This window comes from Oncorhynchus mykiss, chromosome 12 (assembly GCF_057628025.1).
Source record: "Oncorhynchus mykiss isolate SJ-2025 chromosome 12, ASM5762802v1, whole genome shotgun sequence".
In the NCBI taxonomy this organism is placed as follows: domain Eukaryota; kingdom Metazoa; phylum Chordata; class Actinopteri; order Salmoniformes; family Salmonidae; genus Oncorhynchus; species Oncorhynchus mykiss.
In genome coordinates, this window is record NC_143033.1 from 32,606,602 (window position 1) to 32,633,055 (window position 26,454).

At 44.1% G+C, this 26,454-nt stretch overlaps 1 protein-coding gene across 1 annotated transcript; it reads left to right on the forward strand.

The window, feature by feature from the left end:
* The first annotated feature begins 568 nt into the window (after nucleotides 1-568).
* Nucleotides 569-25,856, forward strand: LOC110537450 (spectrin beta chain, non-erythrocytic 4). The gene is made up of 19 exons (XM_021623508.3): nucleotides 569-1,711; nucleotides 11,815-12,078; nucleotides 12,699-12,929; nucleotides 13,211-13,300; nucleotides 13,562-13,840; nucleotides 14,058-14,188; nucleotides 14,417-14,621; nucleotides 14,890-15,135; nucleotides 15,500-15,634; nucleotides 15,946-16,187; nucleotides 16,917-17,055; nucleotides 17,703-17,787; nucleotides 18,657-18,886; nucleotides 20,482-22,058; nucleotides 22,260-22,323; nucleotides 22,478-22,725; nucleotides 23,007-23,177; nucleotides 23,343-23,385; nucleotides 23,742-25,856. The coding sequence occupies exons 1-19, from the start codon at nucleotides 1,583-1,585 to the stop codon at nucleotides 24,054-24,056; spliced, it is 4,824 nt and encodes a 1,607-aa protein (XP_021479183.2). The 5' UTR covers nucleotides 569-1,582; the 3' UTR covers nucleotides 24,057-25,856.
* Nucleotides 25,857-26,454: the final 598 nt, after the last annotated feature.

Genomic DNA, 26,454 nt, shown 5'->3' on the forward strand with positions numbered 1-26,454 from the left:
TTGTGATTCATGTGGAACAAATATTCACGGTTTATATTTATTTCAGAGGTCTAGAATTGCTTACAGGTTATGCCTGTGTTGAAAGTAACTACACTTCTACCCCTTGAAATGGTGTTACTGTAGCTAGCCAATGAGATAGCTCAATTTGCTGATGGTGAACCAAATGCATGCTGGTCCCTTTAAATGGGTGAGAGTGAACAGTGATCCGAATCAGTCAGCTGCACTGTCGGCCATGTGTCCCTGCATCCTCCTCCCCTCTCATTCAGCTGTTTCCAAACGACAACACCTCCCCCTCCCTCTTAAACCCTGCTCCTGCTCCCGCTCTGCTCTGCTCTGCTCCGAGTGCAGTCATTTCTAGTGCAGAGACATGTCCCTGGTGACACTGAAGGATGACGCAGGCTCTCTCTCTCTCTCTTTCTCTCTTTCTTTTTCCTTTCTCTCTCTCCTTCTTTCCCAATAGCTCTATATCTCCCTCCTTGTTCTCCCTCTCTCACTCCTCCCTTTCTCCTTGCTCTCTCACTCGCTCTCTCTCCTCACTCTCTCTTCCTCCCTCTCCCTCTTCCCCGGCACTGCAGTGCTGGTTGTGATTGCACACACACGCGCACACACACACGTCACACACCACACACACACACGCTCTCACACAGCGGAGTGTAGCTGAGAGACAGGGACTGCAGCAGCATGCACCAGCCGTGTCTGATCTGTGTGGTGACATGAGGAAGAAGAACTGGGAAGAGGATATAGCGTAGCAGCGTCTTACACAACCCAACCCCCATGCGTACGGTAGCTACGTCTCTGCTCTGCAGCAGTGGCAACGGTGCATTTCAAGAGCGGACAGCTTATGTTATCTTCCCCCTCTGACTGCACTGCCTCTGCATCCATCCCATTCACTCTGTTCCTCCCACTCCACCTCTTCCTCATCCTCCCAACAACGGCATCATTAGGCAGGACTACAGACCGTCCGGGATCACCAACGGCAATCACTGGATGCTCAGGTTTGCCCTCTCTGAAGGAGTCGTGGTGGAGATGCTAAATCATCATTACCTCCATTAACAACCGGATTCTATTCTAGCTCAGGAGACAAGGAGAAGAAAAACCACCCCAAACAACGAAAAAGGAGTCTTAGATGTTTGTGACGATCTTTGTCGGCGCTGTTGGGTAGTTGATTCGTTTCTTCTATTTGCTTGATTGTTTTTATCTTCTCTGAGACTGGCTAGCAGGCACTGCAGCACCAGGAAGGACTGCAGGAGCCGTGAAGGGTAGGGCATGAGGACCCAGGGGCGAGCCAGCGGAAGGGCTTGAGCTACCATTGCTGCCCCTGCTGCTGCTGAGGTGCTTATCTTGATTTTTTTTCTCCAGAAAGGGCGGCTGGTTGGGGTGGGTTGTGACAGTGCAGGTACTCAGGACCCTGCATAGCGGAGTGGGTGGCTCTGGCATAGAGGAGCCAGGCAGGGAGGCAGGACGTCCTGTGGGAAAGGAGGAGAGAAGAGAAGAAGAAGGGCTGGCTCAGGCTCGGGCCCCTGATGGTGGCTATTTTTATCTCCCCTAGCTGAGTGATTGGGGACAGCCGGTAAAGGGAAAGATGCTTATGGGTGCGGGACGAGACACGGCGCGGGATGAGGCCCAGAAGCTTCACCGGAAATGGCTGAAGCACCAGGCCTTCATGACCGAGCTGGCCCGCAACAAAGAATGGCTGGCCAAGATAGAGCAGGTGAGTGGAGAAGGGAGGGGAGAGGATAGTGGGAGGAGGTCAGAGAGGGCAGGTGAATGGAAGGTGCTGGGGGAGGGTAGTGTGAGCACATGATTGAGAGAGGGTAGTGGGTGTGTGCGTGGGGGGTAGCAGTGTGTGTGTGTGTGTGTATGTGTATGTGCGTGTAAAAGGGATGATGGGCGATAAGACACATCGGTGGATGGGGTGTTGGGGGGGGGGGGGGGCTTTGTCATTACTCCATTTTGATTACTTAGCCATGAGTAAACTGTAAACACATTTTCTTATATGCTTCTACTAAGGACATCCAGAATTTCAAGTTCAAGGTTAGAAATGTGAAAGCCGTATTGTTTTCTGCATGAATGGTGCAGTAAATCATAAGAAAGGTATTTTTCCATTGCCTTTTCAGCTACGTCCTAACATTGGATTCTATTTGCGCAGTGTTTCCTCCTCAAAATATTTCTTATTAAGAATGGATGAAACCTGTGAACAACTTAACAGCAAGTGGGCAATCTCTCAAACCTGTGTGATACTGCCAACATTCATGGCCTTGTTTTATGAATATACCGCCCAGTCTTTATTAATAGCGTAGTTCTGTACAATAGGAAATTGTTTGTATGGTAACTAGATAGGCCTACAGCAAAAACATTTATTTAACCTTTACTTAACTAGGCAAGTCAGTTAAGAGCAAATTCTTATTCACAATGACGGCCTACCCCGGCCAAACCCTAACCCAGATGACGCTGGACCAATTGTGCAACGCCCTATGGGATTCCCAATGCCAGCATCCCAGTTCTCCACTGCTGTCAACAGTGAATAGAACCCATACCTGGGTTGTGTTCAGTAGAGAGAACATTTTTCAAAACAGGAAGAAACTGGGAGGTACTAGCTGAACTTGTCCAATAAGAACAAGCGTACTTGAACCACACTGCTGCAGAGAGGCCTGGTGGGAGGCTCATGTGGGTGATCCATGTTTGAATCAGTTGATTTAACCCAGAATTCCAAAATGACCCCTAGCCCCTACACCTAAGGCACTCCTGTGGAACTGGAGGATGGTATAGGTGTAAGTAATATGACACAAATTCCACACAGCCAATCAGAAGGCCTGGTGAAGCAATTGCCATACCCAATCCTTTCAGATCTACAAGGGTTAAGAGTCTATTTAGAATAAATGTACCCATTCCAGGAAATGGTCTGTGTGGTTTGTAAAAGTTTTTAGTGCAAGTTGTTTGATTGAGGGCTAGGCAATACTGTGAGAATTAGCTTATCTAGCCCACATACCCTTTTGAATGCTTTCTTGACCACTGTTGCGTCAATTTATTGAGGCTCATCAAGAGAGAAATACAATAGATTGGATGTGAAAACAGCACTTGATCAACATGGTATGTAGGATCTAGCTAACTAATTATTGTGGATAACAGTATTTTAAAAGCTCTATGAGTTAGTTAGATGTCTTGACGTTAAACATTAAATGTTCTGAGCTTTTTTGCAAGAACTTGATTTAACCTCAGTTGGCGTACATTTTAAGATTGATATTTAACGGATTGCAATGCATTCTGGTAAATCTGTTTTGTTATTGTAGAGGTGTACAGAAATTATTTATTCATCAAGCTCATAAGCAGAGTATTTATCTTTTCACTTCCAAAATTACATTGAATGTTATGGCATGATAAACTCGATCATCTCTAATTTACTAAAATGATTCTGTTGCTATATATCCAAATGCAGAAGTTATTGATCACACATTTCATTTAAATCTAAATGATTTGCCACTAAGATGTTAATATGATATAGCAGAGGTTAAACGTGAAGTGGTGAATGAATGATTGAGACTGAGAGCCCCTCGCCATACCATACGTATCAGAATGCTCACATGGCCATCTTGCTTGTCCATGCATGAAATGTGTCATGCAGTGTACCATGCAAGAGTCGGCCCCCCTTCATGAGCCTGATGCTGCTCAAGATTCTGTCCTGCAGCCAAAGGCAAAAGGGCTTTGTAGAGGATCCAGGTTTGACGCCCTTTTCATAAGCACGTCTTTGTTTATTCTAGATGTGGCTGTAAAATTAAATTGGATTATGTTATAATAGGTGCAGTGAAATAACTGATCAATCCAAAAGGGAATAAAAGTAGTCAGAGGAGATGTCCTTAGTTGGAGCTGTAGTACCAAACAGTTCATCTCCATCCGTCCAACACTGACGAATCTTTGGAAAGGCCAGGGCCATGTTCACTAGGACATAACGTTCTACTGAACAGGCATGCCTCTCTGTCTTGAAGAGTAGGGATTGGAGCTGGTTCTTAAATGGTTGATTTTTGGGAGTAAGGATGTACTCGGTGCTGGTTTGTAGAGTAGCTATAATATGTACATGCATAAAAAAGCCCTTTCATATTCAGTATCGGATGTTAGTGACATACATTTCATACCTGTGTAAGATTTACTATCTTGGATGAAAGCATCTTACAATTAAGTATGCATTGTTTATTATTTACATACATCTACAAATGGCTGTGAAACGTCTACTAGTGGCACAGAGAGGCCCTAACTCTAGAACAACAGCTCTGGTCAAAGTGAAAATGGAGTGAAAAAGGATACCAGCTCTGCTTCGGAATCGTCAGGCTATTCGTTTAACCTCTCATGCCAGACACCAGATAGATACAGTACATCGAATGAGTGGACATGGAGTGCAGAAGATGGCTGCTCTGTCTGTGGTGAATGCATCCACAAGGCTGACTAGCGGGGTTTCTCAAGGGCTCTGTCTCTGATAGCCCCACACAGAGTGTTACAGAGACCCTCATGTCTCGCTACTCTCGCTAACATCACTTAATCGGCCCCCACCTCTCCTTCTTCCTCTCCCTCTCTCGTTACCTGGGAGACTGGGGAGAAAAGATTATGCTGCGACCTGGTGCGATTAGAAAACTCTGTGTCCTTTTGGAAGGGTTACCGCCCCGGCCCCATGCCTCTGCTCTCCCACTGTACTTACTCAGCAGATGGGCCTGAGCCCCAGCTTGGAGCTCTGAGCTGGGGCTGGGCATGAGCTCGGAGCTCTGATCTGAGGCTTAGGACTGAGCTCGGACCTCTGAACTGGAGCTCTCTCTGTGGAGGCCTCTTCAGTCCCCTGGGGACGCTTGTCTGTAGCAAAGAGAGGACTCTGGGTTTTTACTTAAGGCTGACCTTGTGGCAATGCTTTGCCAATGGCTCAGGGGTCAAACACTGTGTAAACATAGAGACAACACAAAAATACCTATACATCTCGAGCATTTTACACTGTTTAACATAAGCAGACGACAGGATCTCATGTCCGTTGATTTGGTCTGGTGTAGCTATTTTTTAAATATTGGTTTGTGAGCCTGAATTTTAGTCATGGTGTTGTTTTGGTTTCTCAGAGTAGTAGCTAGAATCTATCTACACACCAGTGGAGGCTGCTGAGGGGAGAATGGTGCATAAAAATGTCTGGAATGGAGTATAATGGATGGAATGGAGTGAATGGAATGGTATCAAACACATGAAAACTATGTCTTTGATACCATTCCATTTACTCCATTCCAGCCATTATTATGAGCCGTTCTCCCCTCAGCAGCCTCCACTGCTACACACCCACTTGAGAAGCCATGTAGAGTGATTCCTCACGAAACCCAGACAAAAGAAGACCATGATTTTGGGGATTTTCACAAAATGGAATCCATAGAATAGTCCGTTAAACAAAGGATTGTTGACAAATATTTGACATTTGTATCTCAAAGCATAATTAAGAAATACTTTATTAAAGTTGCCATATTAATTATGTTTTGGCCTTACCCAGGCCTCCTTTAATACTCTATAGTGTTTCATCTGTAGGTGCTACAAAGCAAACATTAGTGTCATATCCCACTGGGCACAGACATCAGTTCAATGTCTAGTTTGGATTTACATTTGGTTGAGTTGTCAACTAATGTGAATTTAATGTGAAATCAACAAAAAATGTCACCATGCCATTGGATTTAGGTTGAAGGTTGGGTGAATAGAAGACTAAATGACCCTTGTGTTGATGACTTTTTGCAAATCCAATTAATTTCTTACGTTGATTCAATGTCATCACATAGTTTTTTGGTGTTGAAATTATGTGGAAACAGCATTGATTTAACCAGTTTTTTCCCATGAGTAGTATTTGCATTTCAAAAAGTTATTTTTTTACAATTATTGGCACCCCTGTTTTCAATATTTTGTGCACCCTCCCCTTGCAAGGATAACAGCACTGAGCCCTTTTCTACAATGTTTTATTAGATTGGAGAACACATTTGGAGAAATCTTAGACCATTCCTCCATACAGAATCTTTCCAGATCCTTGATATCCTTCGTCTACCCTTATGGACTGCCCTCTTCATTTCAAACCACAGGTTTTCAATGGGGTTCAAGTTCGTAGACTGAAATGGTCATTGCAAAATGTTGATTTTGTGGTCAATTATCAATTTCTTTGTGGATTTTGATGTGTGTTTGGGGTTATTGTCTTTGTCTTGCTGGAAGATCCACCTGTGGACAAGCTTCAGCCTCCTGGCAGAGCCAACCAGGTTTTTGGCTAAAATGTCCTAGTTACTATTAACTTGGTCGAGTTCATTATGCCGTTGACCTTAACAAGGGCTCCAGGACCAGCAGCCCCATACATCAAAGATCCACCACCATATTTTACAGTAGGTATGATGTTCTTTTCTGTATATGCATCCTTCGTTTGATACATACCTGCCACTGCTATGTGGCTAAAACCTCTACATTCGTCTAATATGACCATAGCGCCTGTTTCCAATCCAATGCTGTTTAGCAAACTCCCAGTGTGAACATTTGTTGGTCACTCTTAATAAATAAAAAATTCTGGCAACCCTTACAAAGAGCATATTGGCATGGAGGTGGCATCGAATTGTAAATTAAGGGATTTGGTGACCCCGAGATGGGACCAAGTATTGCAATTCTCCAACTTTGGCCCTTGGATTTTTCTTTGCCTCCAGAACCGTGGGGACAAGATACACATGCATCCTCTATCAGGAACGTTTATGTCTGTTCCAGTTGGTTTACACTTCTTAAATTGATTTAAGTGAAACAGGAAGCCATGTAAAGCCACAATTCAATGTCTTAAGTTAATAGAGATTTGATTTTGTTTGATTTCATTTATAATAATGTTTAGGGTGGCCAATCATTTGGACACCTCTCTTTTTGAGAACAAAAGTATTACTTATTAAAGAAAATGTCTTTATATGAGCAATTGTATTAGTGTAAAATAATATATACATTTTTTTTTTTGCATACAATATTGCTTAGTATTTGTGTTATTTGTTTTATACATTATTTTTTGCTAATCTTTATCAATCGTGCCATATACACATGGTGTATATGTGTATGTACTGTAGGAATGTATTGGTCCCATGTCTAATGTATTGCCCTGACATCCTCCTCTCCTTTGCTCTTCCTCACTCTCCTCTCATATCTCCCTCTCCTCCTTTTTCTATCTTTCTGTCTTTCTCATTTCTCTCTCCTCTCCATTTCCTCTCCCCTCACACTGATGTCTCTTCTTCCTTCACTCTCCCTGTGTGTCCGTGAAGACGAGGGAGAGGGGAGAGAAAGAGACCTAGCCTGCTTTCTGCCGGCTCTGCATTATGAGAGGAGGAGAGAGAGGCAGAGAAAAAGAGAGAGGGAGAGAGAGCGAGGGAGAGAGAGAAAAAGAGAGAGGGAGAGCGCTAACAGCAGTTAAGCAGAGAGACTGTGCCAAGAGGAGAAATGCAGCACTGCATTATGAAAGCCACAGGATAGGCCCAGCTTGCTCTGAGAAACCTATGAGAGAGAGAGAGAGAGAGAGAGAGAGAGAGAGAGAGAGAGAGAGAGAGAGAGAGAGAGAGAGAGAGAGAGAGAGAGAGAGAGAGAGAGAGAGAGAGAGAGAGAGAGAGAGAGAGAGAGAGAGAGAGAGAGAGAGAGAGAGAGAGAGAGAGAGAGAGAGAGAGAGAGAGAGAGAGAGAGAGAGAGAGAGAGAGAGAGAGAGAGAGAGAGAGAGAGAGAGATTTACAGGATGAAATATGTTGTATTCTGGGTTACTATGCATTTCCCTGCAATAGTCCAGTAGATAGCAACACCAGTTATTATCATTTAGTAAGGTATTCAGAACAAAGGACCAATTTGATCCAAGCTTTTCTTCAAACGGGGTTGACTTGAAAACAAACATTGCACTAGGCAGGTCTCTTATTAGACTTTTGGTTTTGAAGGTCTGCTACGTGTGTACAATACAGGACTTTGTCAGTTTCACTGCACATTTTCCCTTTGCTTCCTTATGGCTGACTGACATTCAGTGGTCCTTGATAGAGATGACGAGGAAACGTCTGATATGAACGCTTGTCATAGGAAACACCTCCTGTTCCTCTCAGTCGGAGCATGGGAGGAGACTTTGCATGCGGATTCTATTTCAGGAGACTTGGAGTGGAGCCACAGAGAGAGCTCCATCAACATACACACAAACACACAAACACACACACACACACACACACACACACACACACACACACACACACACACATACATACATACATACATACATACATACATACATACATACATACATACACAGAGAGAGAAGGAAAACGCCACAATCTTTGATCTCTCTCTCCACATCTACACTCCCCTATGTATTTATTTGGAAAGTGAAGCTAAGATGTTTAATATGGCTCTATACCACCATTGTGGATTTAAAATCAAGTGTTTTATATGGGGCGACAGTACAGAATGCCACCCCTTATTTGAGGGTATTTTCAAATATATCTCTGTTATACCATTTAGAAATGAAAGCGCTTTATGTATCTAATCCCCCCATTTGAAGTTACAGTGCCTTCAGGGAGTATTCACGCCCCTTGACTTTTTTCACATTTTGTTGTGTTAAAGCCTGAATTTAAAATATATTCAATTGAGATGTTTTGTCACTGGCCTACACACAATACCCAATAATGTCAAACTTTAATTATGTTTTTAGAAATGTTTAGAAATTAATAAAAATTAAAAGCTGAAATATCTTGAGTCAATAAGTATTCAACCTCTTTGTTATGGCAAGTCTTAACAATTTCAAGAGTAAATATGTGCTTAACAAGTCACATAATAAGTTAGACTCACTCTGTGTGCAATAATAGTTTTTGACATGATTTTAAACACTAACATCTCTGTGACCCATACATACAATTATCTGTAAGGTCCCTCAGTCGAGAAATTAATTTCAAACACAGATTCAACCACAAAGAAGAGGGAGGTTTTCCAATACCTCACAAAGAAGGGCACCTATTGGTATATCATTTTTTAAAGAAGAAGCAGACATTGAATGTCCCTTTGAGCATGATGAAGTACACCCAGTCACTACAAAGATATAGGCGTCCTTCCTAATTCAGTTGCCGGAGCAGAAGGACACCGCTCAGGGATTTCACCGACTTTAAAACAGTTACAGTTACTTTAACTAAATGTAATACACTATAAGTGAATTTGTCAAAATAATTATGGCAACTTCAAATGGGGTGACTAGATACATAAAGTGTCCAAACAGTAAACAGATACACTACATGACCAAAAGTATGTGGACGCCTGTTCTGTGAACATCAAAATCATGGGCTTTCCACTAGATGTTGGAACATTGCTGCGGGGAGTTGCTTCCATTCAGCCACAAGAGCGTTAGTGAAGTCGGGCACTGATGTTGGGCGATCAGGCCTGGATCGCAGTCTGCATTCCAATTTATCCCAAAGGTTCAACAGCCAAAAGTGTTCAAGTTCTTTCACACTGACAAACCATTTCTGTATGGACCTCGCTTTGTGCACAGGGGAATTGTCATGCTGAAACAGGAAAGGACCTTCCCCAAACTGTTACCACAGTTTGGAAGCACAGAATCATCTAGAATGTCATTGTATGCTGTAGCATTAAGATTTCCCTTCATTGGAACAAAGGGGCCTAGCCCGAACTTTACAGTTGGCACTATGCATTGGGGCAGGTAGCGTTCTCCTGGCATCCGCCAAACCCAGATTCATCCATCGGACTGCCAGATGGTGAAGCGTGATTCATCACTCCAGAGACAGCGTTTCCATTGCACCAGAGTCCAATGGTGGCGAGCTTTACACGGTGATCTCCACATACTTTTGTATACATAGTGTATGTATGGAAATACCCTCAAATAAAAGGTGACATGCTTTACTGTCGCTTCATACTAAACATTTGATCTCAAATCTAAAATTCTGGAGCAAAGAGCAAAATTAAAGTTCTAGCTTCCACTGTCCAAATAAAAACGCCTTTTGACATTTCTTGGGCCATTGTAGCCTTGCTCATGTGTTGACTTAGATTCAGGGACCAAGATTATAAATTAACCACACATTTGTTATAGCCCAGAGTTTGAACAAAAGATGTGACAATTGGGGTTGTCTTGGTGTTTTTGACCAGACATAACATCAGTTGTTCATTCAAAAGGTATTTGTCTTCTTTTTCCTAAACAACCTTTTAGTTAGGGTCATGACCTTTAAACTAGTGGTGATCGGGTTATTTCTCTGTTTTTAAACAACTAATTGACTGACGTCGGTTAAATTATTTGGATTCCATTTATTTCAGTTTTTTTGTGTGAGCTCAATCCGCACATTGCAGTTTCTCTAGAGATAACTCATATCCAGCCTGAACTGTGCGATGTAGTAGGGAGTTGTAGTTTCCAACAGGCCAATATTCTACATAGTTTAGTGCATAAAATAAATAAATAAATAAATAATGGGTAATTAACTACAATGACCATAATCTATTGCTCGTCTACTTGTCCAGTCTATTTCTTTTAGGCCTGCTACTGAAGAGAGAAGAATCCAGGATAGTGAGGGGATATAGAGAGCACCTGCTGCTTCACGATCTCACCTGAAAATACATGATCTAAGTGATTGATAGTTGGCATTCAGCAGTCATAAAAGTATGCCTTTTTACTTTGAAGAACTACAAAATTGTGATTTTGTCAGACAGCGTAGGCAGCAGTTCTATAGAAATGGGATGACTTGGAATTAAATAATAAAGTAATCAAATAAACAAATGTAAAATACACAACTGAAATATTTTATTAAAGTAATGTGAATAAATGATGGTTAATAAGTGATAAGCAGTAATGGGCAGTCACTACCACCATGGGACTTGATTGTTTTATTTATGTGTTGTTAAAGCATTCAACCCACATAATTGAAAGCGAAAGCAAAAACCGCGATTGTTTTTTAGTAATCGAACCGAAACTGAACCGACCTCAAAAAGCATTAATTGCTCAGCACTACTTTAAACAGAGACAGTGCTGTGCTTTTCTGTGGTGACTTCAAAGGATTCTGCTTTGAATGACTGGGAGCCATAGCCTTTTATTGAGACACTGTAGACTTGTGTGCAGACACAGGATGATTTTCATTGGAATTCATGTAAAATCAACCTAAAATCAACCTGATTGAAAAGCTTGCCCTACAACCAAGCATCTTTAAATGGCCACGATGAACATAAGTATGACATTACGGAAGATCAATCCCCCTACGCATAGACAGCAATAGAGAGCCATGAAACGTTGTCTATGTTTCAATCTGCTGCAGTCATCCTGCACATTTCACACTATGCTTTGTTAGTCAGATCTGGTCATATTAGGCTTGGGTTTAATCATTTCATATTTTCTGCCATTATGCACTAAAGAGTAGTACTGTATGGAGATTGTAGCCTATATCTGAGAGATTTTCAGCATACTGTACTAAATGAGGCAACAATCAGTACAGCCAGTGAGTAACATCCCTCCAAGGGAAAGCTGACATTATACTAGTGTACATGTTGGAGAGAACCATGAAATCTCTCAGTTGAGAAATCCGACTGTTCATTACTTTATTTAACATCTGAGTTTGATTTTATCACAGTACCAGCAGGGTGCCTTTACCGTTACTATAATGGTATATGATTTTAAAAAACGGCATATCAACTGAACTACCTCAGCTTATATTTAACCATACAAACAGTGAAATGAATTGTTGGCCATGTAAATGACAGTAGTTAGGATAAACTAAAACTAAGAAAATAACTTTGGTAGTGCAGAGACTGTATGTAACCACCGTTCTCTCTCGCTCCTTTATGTACCTTCAGGAGGGTCAGGAACTGATCGATGAGAAGCCGGAGCTGCGTTCGGTGGTGCAGCAGAAGCTGGAGGAGATCAGGGAGTGCTGGACGGACCTGGAGAGCACCACCAAGGCCAAGGCCCGGGCTCTGTTTGAGAACAACAAGCCAGAGCCGGTGGTGAAGAGCTACTCAGACCTGGACCACCAGCTCTCTGGCCTGGAGAAACAGCCCCCTCAGCTGGAGCAGGCTCACCATCTGCCCACCTTCAATGAGCAGCTGCATAAATTCCAGGTGTCTATCTGTGGAGGCTGCTGAGGGGAGAACGGCTCAAAGTAATGGCCGGAACACAGCAAATGGAATGACATCAAACACCTGGAAACCATGTGTTTGATGTATTTGATACCATTGCACTGACTCCGCTCCAGTCATTACCACGAGCCTGTCCTCCCCAATTAAGGTGCCACCAACCTCCTGTGGTGTCTGTTTACTGTTACAGGTTGTTTTTTATGTTTTTTGTTTAAAGGCAGATATTTTGTGACAAAGACTTTGTGCTTTGGACAACTTATATCAGAACATGGAGACTACATTTACGATTTCAACTACATTTTCAATGAGTTTATGTAATCTTTACAATCCATTCTACTGTCTGTTAATGCTATAGAAGCCGTTGTTGTGATTTTTCTGTGCCAAGTTCCCGCCCACCAGCCACTAGGTTGGTTGACATTAAAGAATGCACCGTATGCTTTGTTCTTAAAGCCGTCTAACCCATTACATAACGTTGAAACACAACACACACATAAGAAAATAGCTGAAAGTGCTGTTCAAGCCCATGTGCTGTGTGTTTGGGGCATCAGTCTCTCATCATCTAGCTCTAACATGACCTTTCCTTCTCTCGGGCTGGCCTTCCTCAGTCTCAGATGGGGGACTTGTACAAGGACGTAGGGGAACTAGGGTCCTTCCAGGGGGTGTGCCTCCCCCAGCGAGGCAGCCTGGAGAAAGGCGGGGAAGGAGAAGGGGGTGAGCAGCCAGCTGTGGTGGAGACCCGCATCGTGCGCCTCATCGAGCCCCTGAAGGAGAGACGTCGCATTCTGCTGGCCTCCAAGGAGATGCATCAGGTCGCCCAGGACCTGGAGGAAGAGATAGTGAGTGACTGACACACTTCATTACTCCATTGTGCCTCCAGCCTTTCTTACTCTCTATCTATCCCTCTCTTCCTGGCATAACTTAATCTATCCATATATTCAGTTTGTTTCTATCCTATAGCCTCATAAGGTCTCTAATATGTTTTTCTAAATGTTTCTTATGTTATGTGGCCAAAGGTTTAATATGTCTCCCATCCTTGATCAATTAAACCACCAGGCTCTCCTATCAATGAGATAGGTATGTACAGACAGTCACTGATGACAATTTGCTGATGTTATAGCTGTGGATCCAGGAGCGGCTTCCTCTGGCTTCCTCTAAGGATTACGGCAACAACCTGCAGAGTGTTCAGCAGCATGTCAAGATCAACCAGGTGAGAGACAGATTACCTCTATACAAGCACACAACACTATCTGCTCACAGCACAGTATCAACTCAATCACTAGCCTTGCTCAACTCAGACCTTACACTCCCCACAACACTAAACCATTTTTGTGTTCAGTAGAGAACACCGCCACACATTTGTGGTGAAGGAAAACGATAGTACCTTCCCAGATACTACCTCCCATTTCACTCTGTTTGGAGGCGTTTTCTTCCAGCTGAACATGACCCCTGTCTCTTATTGGTCCGTCAGACGCTGCAGAGGGATCTGCAGGGTCGCCGGGCGCGGGTTGAGGAGGTGTTGGACCGGGCGGGGATCATCGCCTCTCTGCGGACCCCCGAGGTGGACTTTGTGCGCGAGGGGGCAGGGCACGTGCGTCAGCTTTGGGAGGTGCTAAGGCTAGAGGCGGAGAGGAGGACTGTGATGCTGGATGTGGTGCTGCAGGCCCAGCAGTATTACAGCGAGGCGGCCAAAGTCGAGTCCTGGCTGGCAGGCCAGAAACTGCACCTCATCAGCGAGGAGAAGGGTATGGTACGTATTGCTGGCATTGTATCATGAGACTGAACTGAGGGTGGGCAAGAGACTGGCCCATTGGTTAGTGCACAGTGCTCCAGGAGGACTTTTACCATCATTTGTCTGCTGTGCCTTTCTTTTACAAACAATTTACATCTGAGTGATGGTTTGTTTGTAAAATGTATGTATCTGTGAACACGGATTTGGTCCCTAATATGAGGTCCCTCTTGTGTAGGACGAAGCAAGCACCCTGCAGCTACTGAAGGAGCACCTGGCCTTGGAGGCGATGGTGGAGAACTACGCTGAGACAGTGGGCATGCTCTCCCAGCAGTGTCAGAGGCAGCTGGAACTGGCACACCCAGACAGGCACGAGGAGACACACTGACAGTCACTCTCAGGCTCAGACTAGATCTAAACACATCCTTCAATGATACCCACAAACAACGGCTAATTTATTAGTGGAATTTTACCATAGACCATGGAGCAAATAAAATGATCTCAGTTTGTATAGGCTACAAAATGTCAGTGAATGATCAGTTCTCTTACTGTCTACTGTGTAAACATCACCCTCAATATCCCCTCTCTCTGTGGCAGTGAGGGGATCACCAAGCAGCAGTCCCACATAGACCGTCTGTACGTGTCTCTGAAGGACATGGTGGAGCACAGGAAGACCAAACTGGAGCAGCAGTATTGGATGTACCAGCTCAACAGAGAGGTGGAGGAGTTAGAGAAGTGGATCACTGAGCGGGAGGCCGTTGCCAGCTCCACTGAGCTGGGCCAAGACCTGGAAGATGTCACGGTCAGTCTGTCAATCAATCAGTCAGGCAATCAATCAGTCAATTGATGATTCATGTTCACAATCAGTCCCTGGCAAATGGCATTGTCATGTGTTTATTCAATAAACATAATTTTATGTGAGTATTTGAGTTTTCAAGTGCACCATAAACACAGAACTGAGTGAGACAAAACAAAATGCAATAAAAATAGCATCAATGAAATGAAAATGTGAAATATGATGCCCTCTATAACTTTGGTCCCAAGCTTATTTTGGTCTCTCTCTCACACAGATGCTACAAGAAAAATTCACCAAGTTCTGCTCAGAGACCAACAGCATAGGCCAACAGAGGATGGAGCAGGTGAATAAGATGGTGAACGAGATGATAGACTGCGGCCACACGGACGCGGCCACAATCGCTGAGTGGAAGGATGGACTGAACGAGTCATGGGCCGACCTACTGGAGCTCATGGAAACCCGAGGGCAGATGCTAACAGCATCATACCAGCTGCACAAGTTCTTCACCGACTGCAAAGAGGTATAGCTCAGTGTTTCCACAAGATTATTTTCTAGGCGGGGCACATAGGCCCCCAAATCAACATCAAGGTCCTCGTTAACCAAAATGTTTAAGTGAAACCAATTGAATCCAAATAAATGTAGGCAGAGGGAAACAGAGCTAGGCAGAGAGGCCTGACCTCCCTGTACAATTGTGAAATAACCCTAGTACGGCTCGGCTGGATATATATTAGATAACATCAGACAGCGTAATGTTTCGAGCTGCTGGTAGACCGTAGACAGTGTAGACACTGTGGTCTTGCCATTATCCTGATGTGTGAGGTACTATTTCTGAGGGTCTTGTGATGGTGATGATGCTGTCTGTCCTGTGCTGTGCTGTGCTGTAGGTCTTGGTTCAGATTGCTGGGAAGATGAGGCAACTACCAGAGGTGAGGGCGTGCCAAGCCAGCATCGCCAACCCGGCCACGCTGCAGAGGCTCATGCGCTCTTTTGAGCACGCCCTCCAGCTGCTTGTCTCACAGGTGAGTGTAAATTCCTCTATGACCTTGAGGAACATCAATGCTCTCTGGATCTCCTCTAACACCCATCAGTCAAATAAGTAATTATCCTGGAGGGCATAAGTATGTTACAGATGTTAACCCCAAGATACACAGTGGAGCCGTAAACAGAATAGCATTATGCGCACAGTAGCAAAGATGAAAGATATTGTGCACGAACTCGAGTCATACTTTTGCCTCAACCTTAGCTAGCACACCTGATTAACTTGGCTGTAAACTAAACTGACGACCAAATGATTTGAGATGACAGAGGCATGTCCTGTGTGGTACTCCAGGTAAGGCAGCTGCAGGAGAACGCGGCCCAGCTGAGGGCCATCTACGCCGGGGAAAAGGCAGAGGCCATCATGAGCAAGGAACAGGAAGTGATGTCAGCATGGAAGGAGTTGCTGGTTTCCTGTGAGGCCAGTCGCGTGCAGGTCACCTCGGTGACAGACAAGGTCCAGTTCTTCTCAGTGGTGCGTGAGCATCTCATGTGGATGGAAGGCATCATGGGACAGATTGGAGGGGACGACCCCAGGTAAGTAATTGAAGGTCTCCTTACCTGAACTGAAGTCTAATTGTCAGCCATTTTGTTAATCTCATACCTCTGATACTTGACTTGAGAAATAGGCTCTGCTTAATTTACGGGTAAAAAATAACTGTATCTGTAATGTATATGTAATGTTCTATTTTAGATTCCATTTCAGTACCCCTAGTTGAGCTAATTCCTTCTTGGCTTGCACATACTGTAGGGTGTATGGTCCCATTCATGTTATGCAATAACGCTCTCTTTACTGCCTAGTTTAAAAATAAAACGCTTAGCCACCTTGACCTGAATGTCTTCTGCCATTCAGTTTTTGTTTACAGTATTTAAGTAGTCCTGATTCTTCCTCTAATTTATGTATGACAGGATGTTCACATCGCTCATTTACTCTACTTTCTACAGCTAGTTTCTCAGTACACTAACCAGGCACTTGGCTAACATTTCACACATACACTTTACATACTACTGAACTAAGCCGGGCCAGCCTGTACTTCGCTGGCATGTTTTCAATATGTATCCACCATATAGTTACTAGAACCATGCTGGAAAGGACGACTTGAAAATAAAATATCCAAGCCAGCACAAGAAAGTATGGTTCGATCCGGAACGATATGGTGTTACAATGGTAATAGGTCCCTCTCTTCACTGGACTCTTCTTTTCTGACATTTGCATGGTGTGCTTCCCTCCTGTCTGACCTGGTCCTATGGGGTGGCATCTGCCAGGGATTCGTCCTCTGCGGAGGTGATGATGAAACAACATGGTGAGCTGAAAGCCAAGATGGACGGCCGCAGCAAGACCCTACAACAGTGTGTTGAGCTGGGAAAGATCCTGTTGGCCGCAGGCAACCCAGCAGCTGAGGAGGTCAGCATCACACACAACACACTGTTTGCACCAAAACCACACAGCCTCACATACAACACAACACTCTGTATGCAGCAAAACAACACAACACTCTATGCAGCAAAACCACACAGCCTCACATGCAACACAACACACTGTATGCAGAAAGACAGGTTGAATCAACGTTGTTTCCACATCATATCAACCCCAATAATGTATGTGATGACATGGAGAACTCATTGGATTTGTAAAAAGTCATCAACATAAGGGCATTTCGTATTTTTGTCACCTAACTTTTAACCTAAATCCAATGGCGTGACATCTTTTGTTGATTTCATGTTGAAATATTTGACAACTCAACCAAATGTAAATCAATACTAGACGTTGAACTGACATCTGTGCCCAGTGGGTACACAACACACAATGCAGCAAAACCATATTTCAATCATGCAGTGTTATTGTAACTAAAAAAGAACAATAGATACTGTATAAGTGTGTCGTCAATGATGTGCGTAAGGAGGTGTATCAATTAACCTCATATGATGATGAATGAGATTCTCTGTCAAGACTGACTTAAAATATTTTGATAAATTGTCATAACGTTACATTTCCTATAATCTTGAATGCACCCCGTCTCTCTCTTTCTCACTCTCTCTCTCTCTCCACAGATAAAGGAGAAGTTGGACACACTCCTGGCTAAGCAGAAGGATCTCTCTGAGAGATGGGACAAACACCAGGAAAAGCTACAGCGCAGTGAGTGACTCACTACACTGTAAGGCACTGTGGAGGGAGCACAAAGAGCTCTCAGGCAGCACTGCAGAATTTTTTATATGGAAGGAAGGAAGGGCTCGTGCTCAAGAGAAGTACTGGTTTTAGATCGTGCCTCAGCGAATGGCTTTCACTATGAATATTTATGCGTGTGTGTGTGTGTGTGTGTGTGTGTGTGTGTGTGTGTGTGTGTGTGTGTGTGTGTGTGTGTGTGTGTGTGTGTGTGTGTGTGTGTGTGTGTGTGTGTGTGTGTGTGTGTGTGTGTGTGCTTCAACAATTATTTCAACGTGACTAGACTAGACGACACGTTACAAAACAGTACAGCCATTTTTTTCTTGAGTGGAACATAATTACAAATAATATTTACACTGCAAATTGGTCACAATAATCCCAAACAGATATAATATTTGACTAAAACATAATAATTTCAAACCTTGCTTAAATTTGTATATGATCACTTCTCTCTCTAGAATGTGTGGGAATACTTGGGATCAGAAATCCAAAATGTAAATCACTTGGAGCTGATTTCCTGTTGTTTTACAGTCTTTTATGTCCCCAAAAAATAAATAATATATATTTTTATATATATAATTACTTTTGGCTCAGCAAACTTGGGGAGCCAAATAAAACCACTGGCCCGCTGGGCCACCAGTTGGGGAACCCTGACCTAGCATTAGAGTTGAGATAACCACCTGTAACTTTCATGTAAATCATTCATGGATGTCAGTGGGAGACAAATTCATGCCCATTCAGCATAAATGTGTTCAGTATATGAGCTTTGGTTAATTTTAAAAGACTTTGTTACAATAAGAACTATTGAATTGCGCATGCCCATCTCTTCTTCTTTTCTACAGAGAAGGATCAGTTCCAGTATGCCCAGGAGACGGTGAAGGCGGAGGCCTGGCTAAAGGCCAAGGAGCCGCTAATCAACTCTAGCTCCAACTCCAGTCAGGCTGGGGGTGCTGTAGGAGAGGCCCAGGCTCAGACTGACGAGGTGGAGCAGCTCATCCTCCGCCACGAGGCCTTCCGTAAGGCTGCAGCTACCTGGAAGGAGCGCTTCAGCTCACTGAGACAGCTCTCCAATGTAAGCTCTTCTTTAGATAGATACAGACAGTCTACTGTAATGTACCACTGGCTCATCATTGTTGGCACTGTCTGGTGACAAAGCAGATTTACTTAAGTCTTTGCTTATGTCTGTTATCTAACATAGAGTACCAGTCAAAAGTTTGGACACACCTACTCATTGTTCTTTATTTTCACTATTTTCGACATTGTAGAATAATAGTGAAGACATCAAAATTATGCAATAACACATATGGAATCATGTAGTAACCAAAAAAGTGTTACACAAATCAAAATATATTTTAGATTTTAGATTCTTTAAGGTAGACACCCTTTGTCTTGATAACATCTTTACACACTCTTGTTATTCTCTCAACCAGCTTCACCTGGAATTATTTTCCAACAATCTTGAAGGAGTTTCCACATATGCTGAGCACTTGTTGGCGGCTTTTCTTTCACTCTGTGGTCCAACTCATCCTTCTCGCTGCTTCACGGTGGGAACTACACATGCGGATATCATCCGTTCACCTATTCTGCGTCTCACAAAGACAGGGTGGTTGGAACCAAAAAATCTCACATTTGGAGTCATCAGACCAAAGGACAGATTTCCACCGGTCTAATGTCCATTGATTGTATTTCTTGGCCCAAGCAAGTCTCTTCTTCTTATTGGTGTCCTTAAGTAGTGGTTTCTTTGCAGCAATTCGACCATGAAGGCCTGATTCACACAGTCTCCTCTGAACAGAGATGTGTCTGTTACTTGAACTTTGTGAAGCATTTATTTGGGCTGCAATTTCTGAGGCTGGTAAATGAATGAACTTATCCTTTGCAGGAGAGGTAACTCTGTGTCTTCCTTTCCTGTGAGTGTCCTCATGAGAGCCAGTTTCATCACAGCGCTTGATGGTTTTTGCGACTGCACTTCCAAAGTTCTTGATATTTTCCGGATTGACTGACCTTCATTTCTTAAAGTAATGATGGACTTTCGTTTCTCTGCTTATTTGAGCTGTTCTTGCCATAATATGGACTTGGTCTTTTACCAAATAGGGCAATCTTCTGTATACAACCCCTACCTTGTCACAACACAGCTGATTGGCTCAAACACATTAAAAAGGAAAGAAATTCCACAAATTAACCTTTAACAAGGCACACCTGCTAATTGAAATGCATTCCAGGTGACTACCTCATGAAGCTATTTGAGAGAATACTAAGAGTGTACAAAGCTGTCATCAAGTCAAAGGGTGGCTACTTCGAAGAATCTCAAATATAAAATATATTTTGATGTGTTTAACACTTTTTTGGTTACTACATGATTCCATATATGTTATTTCATAATTTTGATATCTTCACTATTATTCTACAATATAGAAAATCATTTAAAAAAAATAAAGAAAAACCCTTGAATCAGTAGGTGTGTCCAAACTTTTGACTGGTTCTGTATCTGTTAGGATTTTGTTTTCTTTCTTAGTCAAAGGGTTTCGTTCAGACGTTTGATTAAATAGCTTACAAGACAAAAAAGGTATTTTAAGTACAGTTTGTCCAGTCTAGTTTGCCAACTCTATACCTGATAATTGTTTTGCTGTTATGTTTTTCATTACTCTTCACTGCAATCTTGACTTTCAGGCAGAGAAGCTGAGAGAAGAACAGAGCAGCAAGCCTGCCCCAATGCCACTCTCCAGTCGGAGGATGTTCCCATCGTCCTGCCTCACTCCGACCTTTCCCCTTGCTACCTCAACTCTGCTGAGGCAGACGGTCCAGCTGCATATTGAGCCCAGGCCCAAGCAGACTAGTCTAGGGATGGCTGCCTCTGCCTCCACTGCATCCCAGAGGTTGGGTTCTACCATGGCCAGCTACACTCCTGTCATGAATGGCTCCAGTTACCATGGACTGGACCATCAGAGCAGCAGCGGGGGGTTGGAGAGTTCTAACTACCCTGGGCTAAACCATCAGGCCTGTGGAGGTGTGGACAGCAGCTCCAGTTACCTTGGAGTGAACCATCAGACTGCCCTCCCGCCAGTGGATAGTTCTGGCTACCTTGGACTGAACCATCAAAGCAGTGGGGGTATGGTTAGTCCAGGCTACCTACCTCAAAATCAAAGTAGTGGTGGTATGGGTAGTCCAGGTTACCTGCCGCAAAATCAAAGCAGTGGGGGTATGGGTAGTCCAGGTTACCTGCCGCAAAATCAAAGCAGTGGGAGTATGGGTAGTCTAGGCTACCTGCCGCAAAATCAAAGTAGTGGGGGTACGGGTAGTCCAGGCTACCTAACGCAAAATCAAAGTAGTGGGGGTTTGGGTAGTTCAGGCTACCTGCCGCAAAATCAAAGTATTGGGGGTATAGTTAGTCCAGGCTACCTTGCGCAAAATCAACACAGTGGTGGTATGGGTAGCTCAGGCTACCTTGCACAAAATCTAAGTAGTGGGAGTATGGGTAGTTCAGGCTACCTGGCTCAAAACCATCAAAGCAGTGGTGGTATGGGTAGTTCAGGCTACCTGGCTCAAAACCAAGGTAGTGGGGTTATGGGTAGTTCAGGCTTCCTTGCGCAAAACCAATGTAGTGGAATTATGGGTAGTTCAGGGTACCTTGCGCAAAATCAAAATAGTGGTGGTATGGGTAGCTCAGGCTACCTTGCACAAAATCTAAGTAGTGGGGGTATGGGTAGTTCAGGGTACCTTGCGCAAATCCAAGGTAGTGGAGGTAAGGGTAGTTCTAGCTATCTGCCTCAAAGCGGTGGGGTCATGGACCCCAAAATGGCATATGCGTGGCAGCATCTGAAAGCCGACTGCATGCAGCCCAGGATCAACCATATCCACAAGGCTGTCAACCCCCTCCTGGAGGCCAGCAGGGCGCAGAGGGAACAGTTTGGGGACATCCCCATGGTAGACATGATCGGGCCAGAGTCCGGCCTGGAGCTCCTCCATGGCAGGCTTCAAAGGGACCCCCGCGGCAGCCGCTCCGACCCCCAGATGGACCACCTGCGGCGGGAGAGGGAGTACAAGCTGGGCCGCCAGACCTCCAGTGAACAGGAGATCCAGGCGCGGCTCAACGAGCTGCCAATGATCGTGCGTCAGGAGCGCTATAGGCGACGCCTGGAGAGGCAGTCGTCCAGCGAGCAGGAGGGCAGTGGGAAGGCGAGGACACCAAAGCAGGACGACTCCAGCGACATGGAGTCAGCCAAGGAAGGCTCTGACAAACGCTCAACGTGAGTCCAGGACTGCCTGGTCATAGCCTTAGCAGTGATTCCCTGTGCTGTCTGTTTTTGTGGCAACTCATTTCACATGCTCATTACAAAAACAGTTGTGTCTTGTCAGCAATGTCCACTGTGATCCAAAAGCTTTGATTTGGAAGGTTTTGATTATATTCCCTGTTTGGGTGACTCATGGCAGAAACTGTCTCATTGCAGAGAGAAGAGAGCCACCACAATGGCTGAGATTGTGGAGCAGGCCCAGGAGAGAGAGGCAGCACAAGTAAGTTATTTCACATGGATTTAACAGTATTTCCTATTTTGGTAAATTTATCTGGTGCACATTTTATATTTAGTTTTTGTATAGTGAAGATACAGTTTGTTAAGCCACACAGGCCGGATTTCTGAATGACACACCTCTCTCCTGTCTGTTCCAGGCCAGAGGGGAGACATACCGCCCCACCAGCAGCCTCTCAGCACCCGTGACCTACGAGCGCCCGCGCGCCCGAGACCGCCCCAAACCCCGCAGGAGACCCCGCCCCAAAGAGCCTGAGGAGAAGCGGCGCTCTCGCTCGGCTCCAGCCCAGAGTCCAGCGCAACTCTTGCCGCCCTCACACACTGCCCATAACGAAGGCTTCCTGTACCGCAAACACGACTTTGATGGCCAGCAAAAGAGTCCCAGCAGGTGGGCTATCCACTGACTCATACACACCACATACCACACCACACACTTTACCACACCCACCCTACTACACACCACACACATAACACACCACAATGCACACCCCACCACACACCCCACCAAACACCACACAACACCCCCCACCACACACCGCACATAATTAAACGGTTACTGTAGATTACTAAAGAATATATACAGTAGTCTATTGCCGTACTCTATGAATTCACTTTGGGAAAAAGAAGAAACACGCATATGTTGCACAATAAGCTGTTCTTGTTTTGCAGTAAGTCCTGGGTGAACTTGTATTGCGTGTTGTCAAAAGGAGAGATCATTTTCTACAAGGACGCCAAGAGCATCACCACACCTTACAATGAAGAAACCCCACTCGACCTGAGCGTCTGTATATGTGATAGCACCATGGGATACAAGAAGAAGAAAAATGTCTTCGTTATCAAGTATGGCTTGATGAAGAGGATATTTTTTTACTCCAACTTACTCCTTATTATAGCATATCATTATTTTGTTCACCTCAAAACTTTTGAGTGTCTTTAAAATCCCTGACTAGAGAATAGACTCTTGGTAATTCCATAACAATGACTGTCTCCTTTCTTCTCCAACAGGAAAAATGATGGCAATGACTATATTTTCCATGCAAAGGATGAGGTGAGAATGCCTGTGATGAAAATGAACATGTTTCATCTAATGTCTTAACATCAATGATTTACTCCTATTAGAGAGCTAGATAGGCCACCTCTCTGTGCAGAACTCCTAAGTTTCTTCCTACAGTAGGTTCCTTCCTTCTAGGGAGTTTTTCATGGCCACTGTGCTTTCGCTTCTGCTTTGCTTGCTCTTTGGGGTTTAGACCGGTTAGCTGTAAAGCACTTTGTGAACTCCGCTGATGTAGAAAGGGCTTTATAAAATAAACTTATTTTGATTGATTTATTGATAAAATTACTAGTCTTGCTTCTTGGTTTTGTAGAATCCCTAACATTCCCATGTCTCTGGATGCACTGTTGCAGGAGGACCTGAAGGCTTGGGTAACTAACATCACCACCAGTATAACTGAACACGAGGAGATCGCCAAGTGGGACAAACCCACGACCTCGTCCACAGATCCCGACCGCTCGGAGAGGAAAGAGAAGTCAGAGGGTGACGCAGATGCCAGGTCAGAGAGATCTGAGATGGGAGGAGAGGTGGAGGAGGAAGAGAGGTCTGAGAAGGGAGAGGGGTCCGAGAAGACAGGCGAGGGCTCCGAGAAGGCAGACACGTCGGAGAGGGGTGAGATGGCAGAGGGAGGGGCAGGGGGCTCCAGCACGTCAGGGAAGATCAAATGATCCCCGCTAAGTGGAGGAGTGGACTGCATCCAACCATCTGCCCGCTCCATCCTAACATTACCCTAAGACACCAGACGGTGGTGAGCAAGCGAGACGGAGGGAGAGTGTGTGCATTTTTGTGCATATCTTCTCTCTCTTTCTCTCTCTCTCTCTATATCTCTCTGTCTCTCTCTCTCCCTGTGACATCCTGAGGCTTGTGTCCTTGGACTACCTAATGTTAACTGTGACAGACTGATCTTTCAGCCCCTATCCCAGGCAAAATACATCAATGCTTGTATTGCATTTTGGCCCTTGCTGGTAGGTTGGAGGATGGTGGAGATGAACCAGCGCCACCGTGTGGTCACAGGCATTCATCACAGTCACAACTCATTGATAATTTATCTCTTGGATTCACAGCATCTCTCAGTATATATATATATATATAATATACCTATGACTGACTATGTAATGCTCTAGAAAAACCCAAGCAATGGTGAATGAAATGTCTCACAATATTTTGAAAACGCTTTTTTTCTGAAGCAATATACTTTTTTATTTCTTCTCTATGTTTGAGAGAGAGGGAAAGGAGACAAGAAACAGTTACTTATTGTTAATTATATGATTGGTCACATTCATCATCAGCTTGTTTCCAGCAGGTCAGCAGCACCTTAAACACTTCCAACACGTCTGTGTATACTCAGCATATTGACATTTCAAACTCACCTCATCTCTATATCTGAGTCATGCTGTCATGATGGAATGCTGGTATTACCTATGTGTGTTAATAATGGAATTGATCAACACACGTGTTTCTCTTCTGAACTTTTGGATTAATCGTGCACAGGCCCATGGCATGCCAGGAATAAAGGTGAACTAGGGTTGCCAACGTAAGCAAAACTCAATCACCCCCAAGAGTCTATTTGAGGAGGCAATGCCAAACTTAACCCACTTGTAGTGCCAGGCCTGTGTCTACATCTCACTTATTAAATCTAACCATCCATGGCATGACATTGTATAGTGCACCTTTTACTTTAATGAAAAGTCATGTTCTTCATGGTCTTGAAGTTGACCAGTTCTGAAATGAATTTGGCTGTGCAATAATTGAATCTAAAGGAAAGTACTGTGTATAATACTAACATCACGGTATAATTCTGGAATCCTGAAGAACGTTCTAAAGGCTTCTCTTCGGGGATCTTAAACTCTCCCCACATGAAGTATGGTGATAGGAAGATATGTTTTAATGACAGAGCAGAGAAAGTTCCCCACATTACAAGCCCAAGTCAGACATCCTTCATGCTTCTTTCGAATTCTATTTGATCTGAGACAAGAAGCAGTATGACCTCATTGCTGTTTTTATTATGTTACTGCAATATATTTCATAAGGATTGTAATTGTTGCACTAGTGAAAATACAATAGTAACATCAATATTAGATGAACCTCAGAGTATATTATTAACTACTTCTCCCTCCCTGTTTTCTTCCACTCTGAGTTGAAACCAATAGAAAACAATTGTCAGTCAGAGGGGATTTATCTAGTCATGAAATTGTACGTAAGCTACATGGCCAACGGTATGTGGACAAAGGCTCCTGAGTGGTGCAGTGCATCTAAGGCACTGCATCTCAGTGCTAGAGGCGTCACTACAGATCCTGGTTCGATTCCAGGCTGTATTACAACTGACCATGATTGGGAGTCCCATAGAGCGGCGCACAATTGGTCCAGCGTTGTCCGGGTTAGGGTTTGGCTGGGGTAGGCCAACATTATAAATAAGAATTTGTTCTTGACTGACTTGCCAAGTAAAATAAAAGGTTAAATAAATAAAACTGCTCGTTGAACATCTCATTCCAAAATCATGGGCATTAATACGGAGCTGGTCCCCTTTTTGCTGTTATAACAGCCTCCACGCTTCTGAGAAGGCTTTTCAGTAGATTGCTGAGGTTACTTACATCTATTCAGCCACAAGAGCATTTGTGAGGCCTGCCTCGCAGTCAGCTTTCCAACTCATCCCAAAGGTGTTGGATGGGGTTGAGGTCAGGGCTCTGTGCAGGCCAGTCATGTTCTTCCACAACGATGTTAACAAACCATTTCTGTATGGACCTTGTTTTGTGCACGGCATTATCATGCCGAAACAGGAAAGAGCCTTCCCCAAACTATTACCACAAAGTTGGAAGCACATACTTGTCTACAATGTTATTGTATGCTGTAGCGTTAAGATTTCCCTTCACTAGAACGAAAGGGCCTAGCACGAACCGTGAAAAACAGCCCCGACCATTATTCTTCCTCCACCAAACTTTACAGTTGGCAATATGCATTGGGGCAGGTAGCGTTCTCCTGGCATCCGCCAAACCCCAATTTGTACGTCGGACTGCCAGATGGTGAAGCGAGTCCAATGGCGGCGAACTTTACACCACTCCAGCCGAC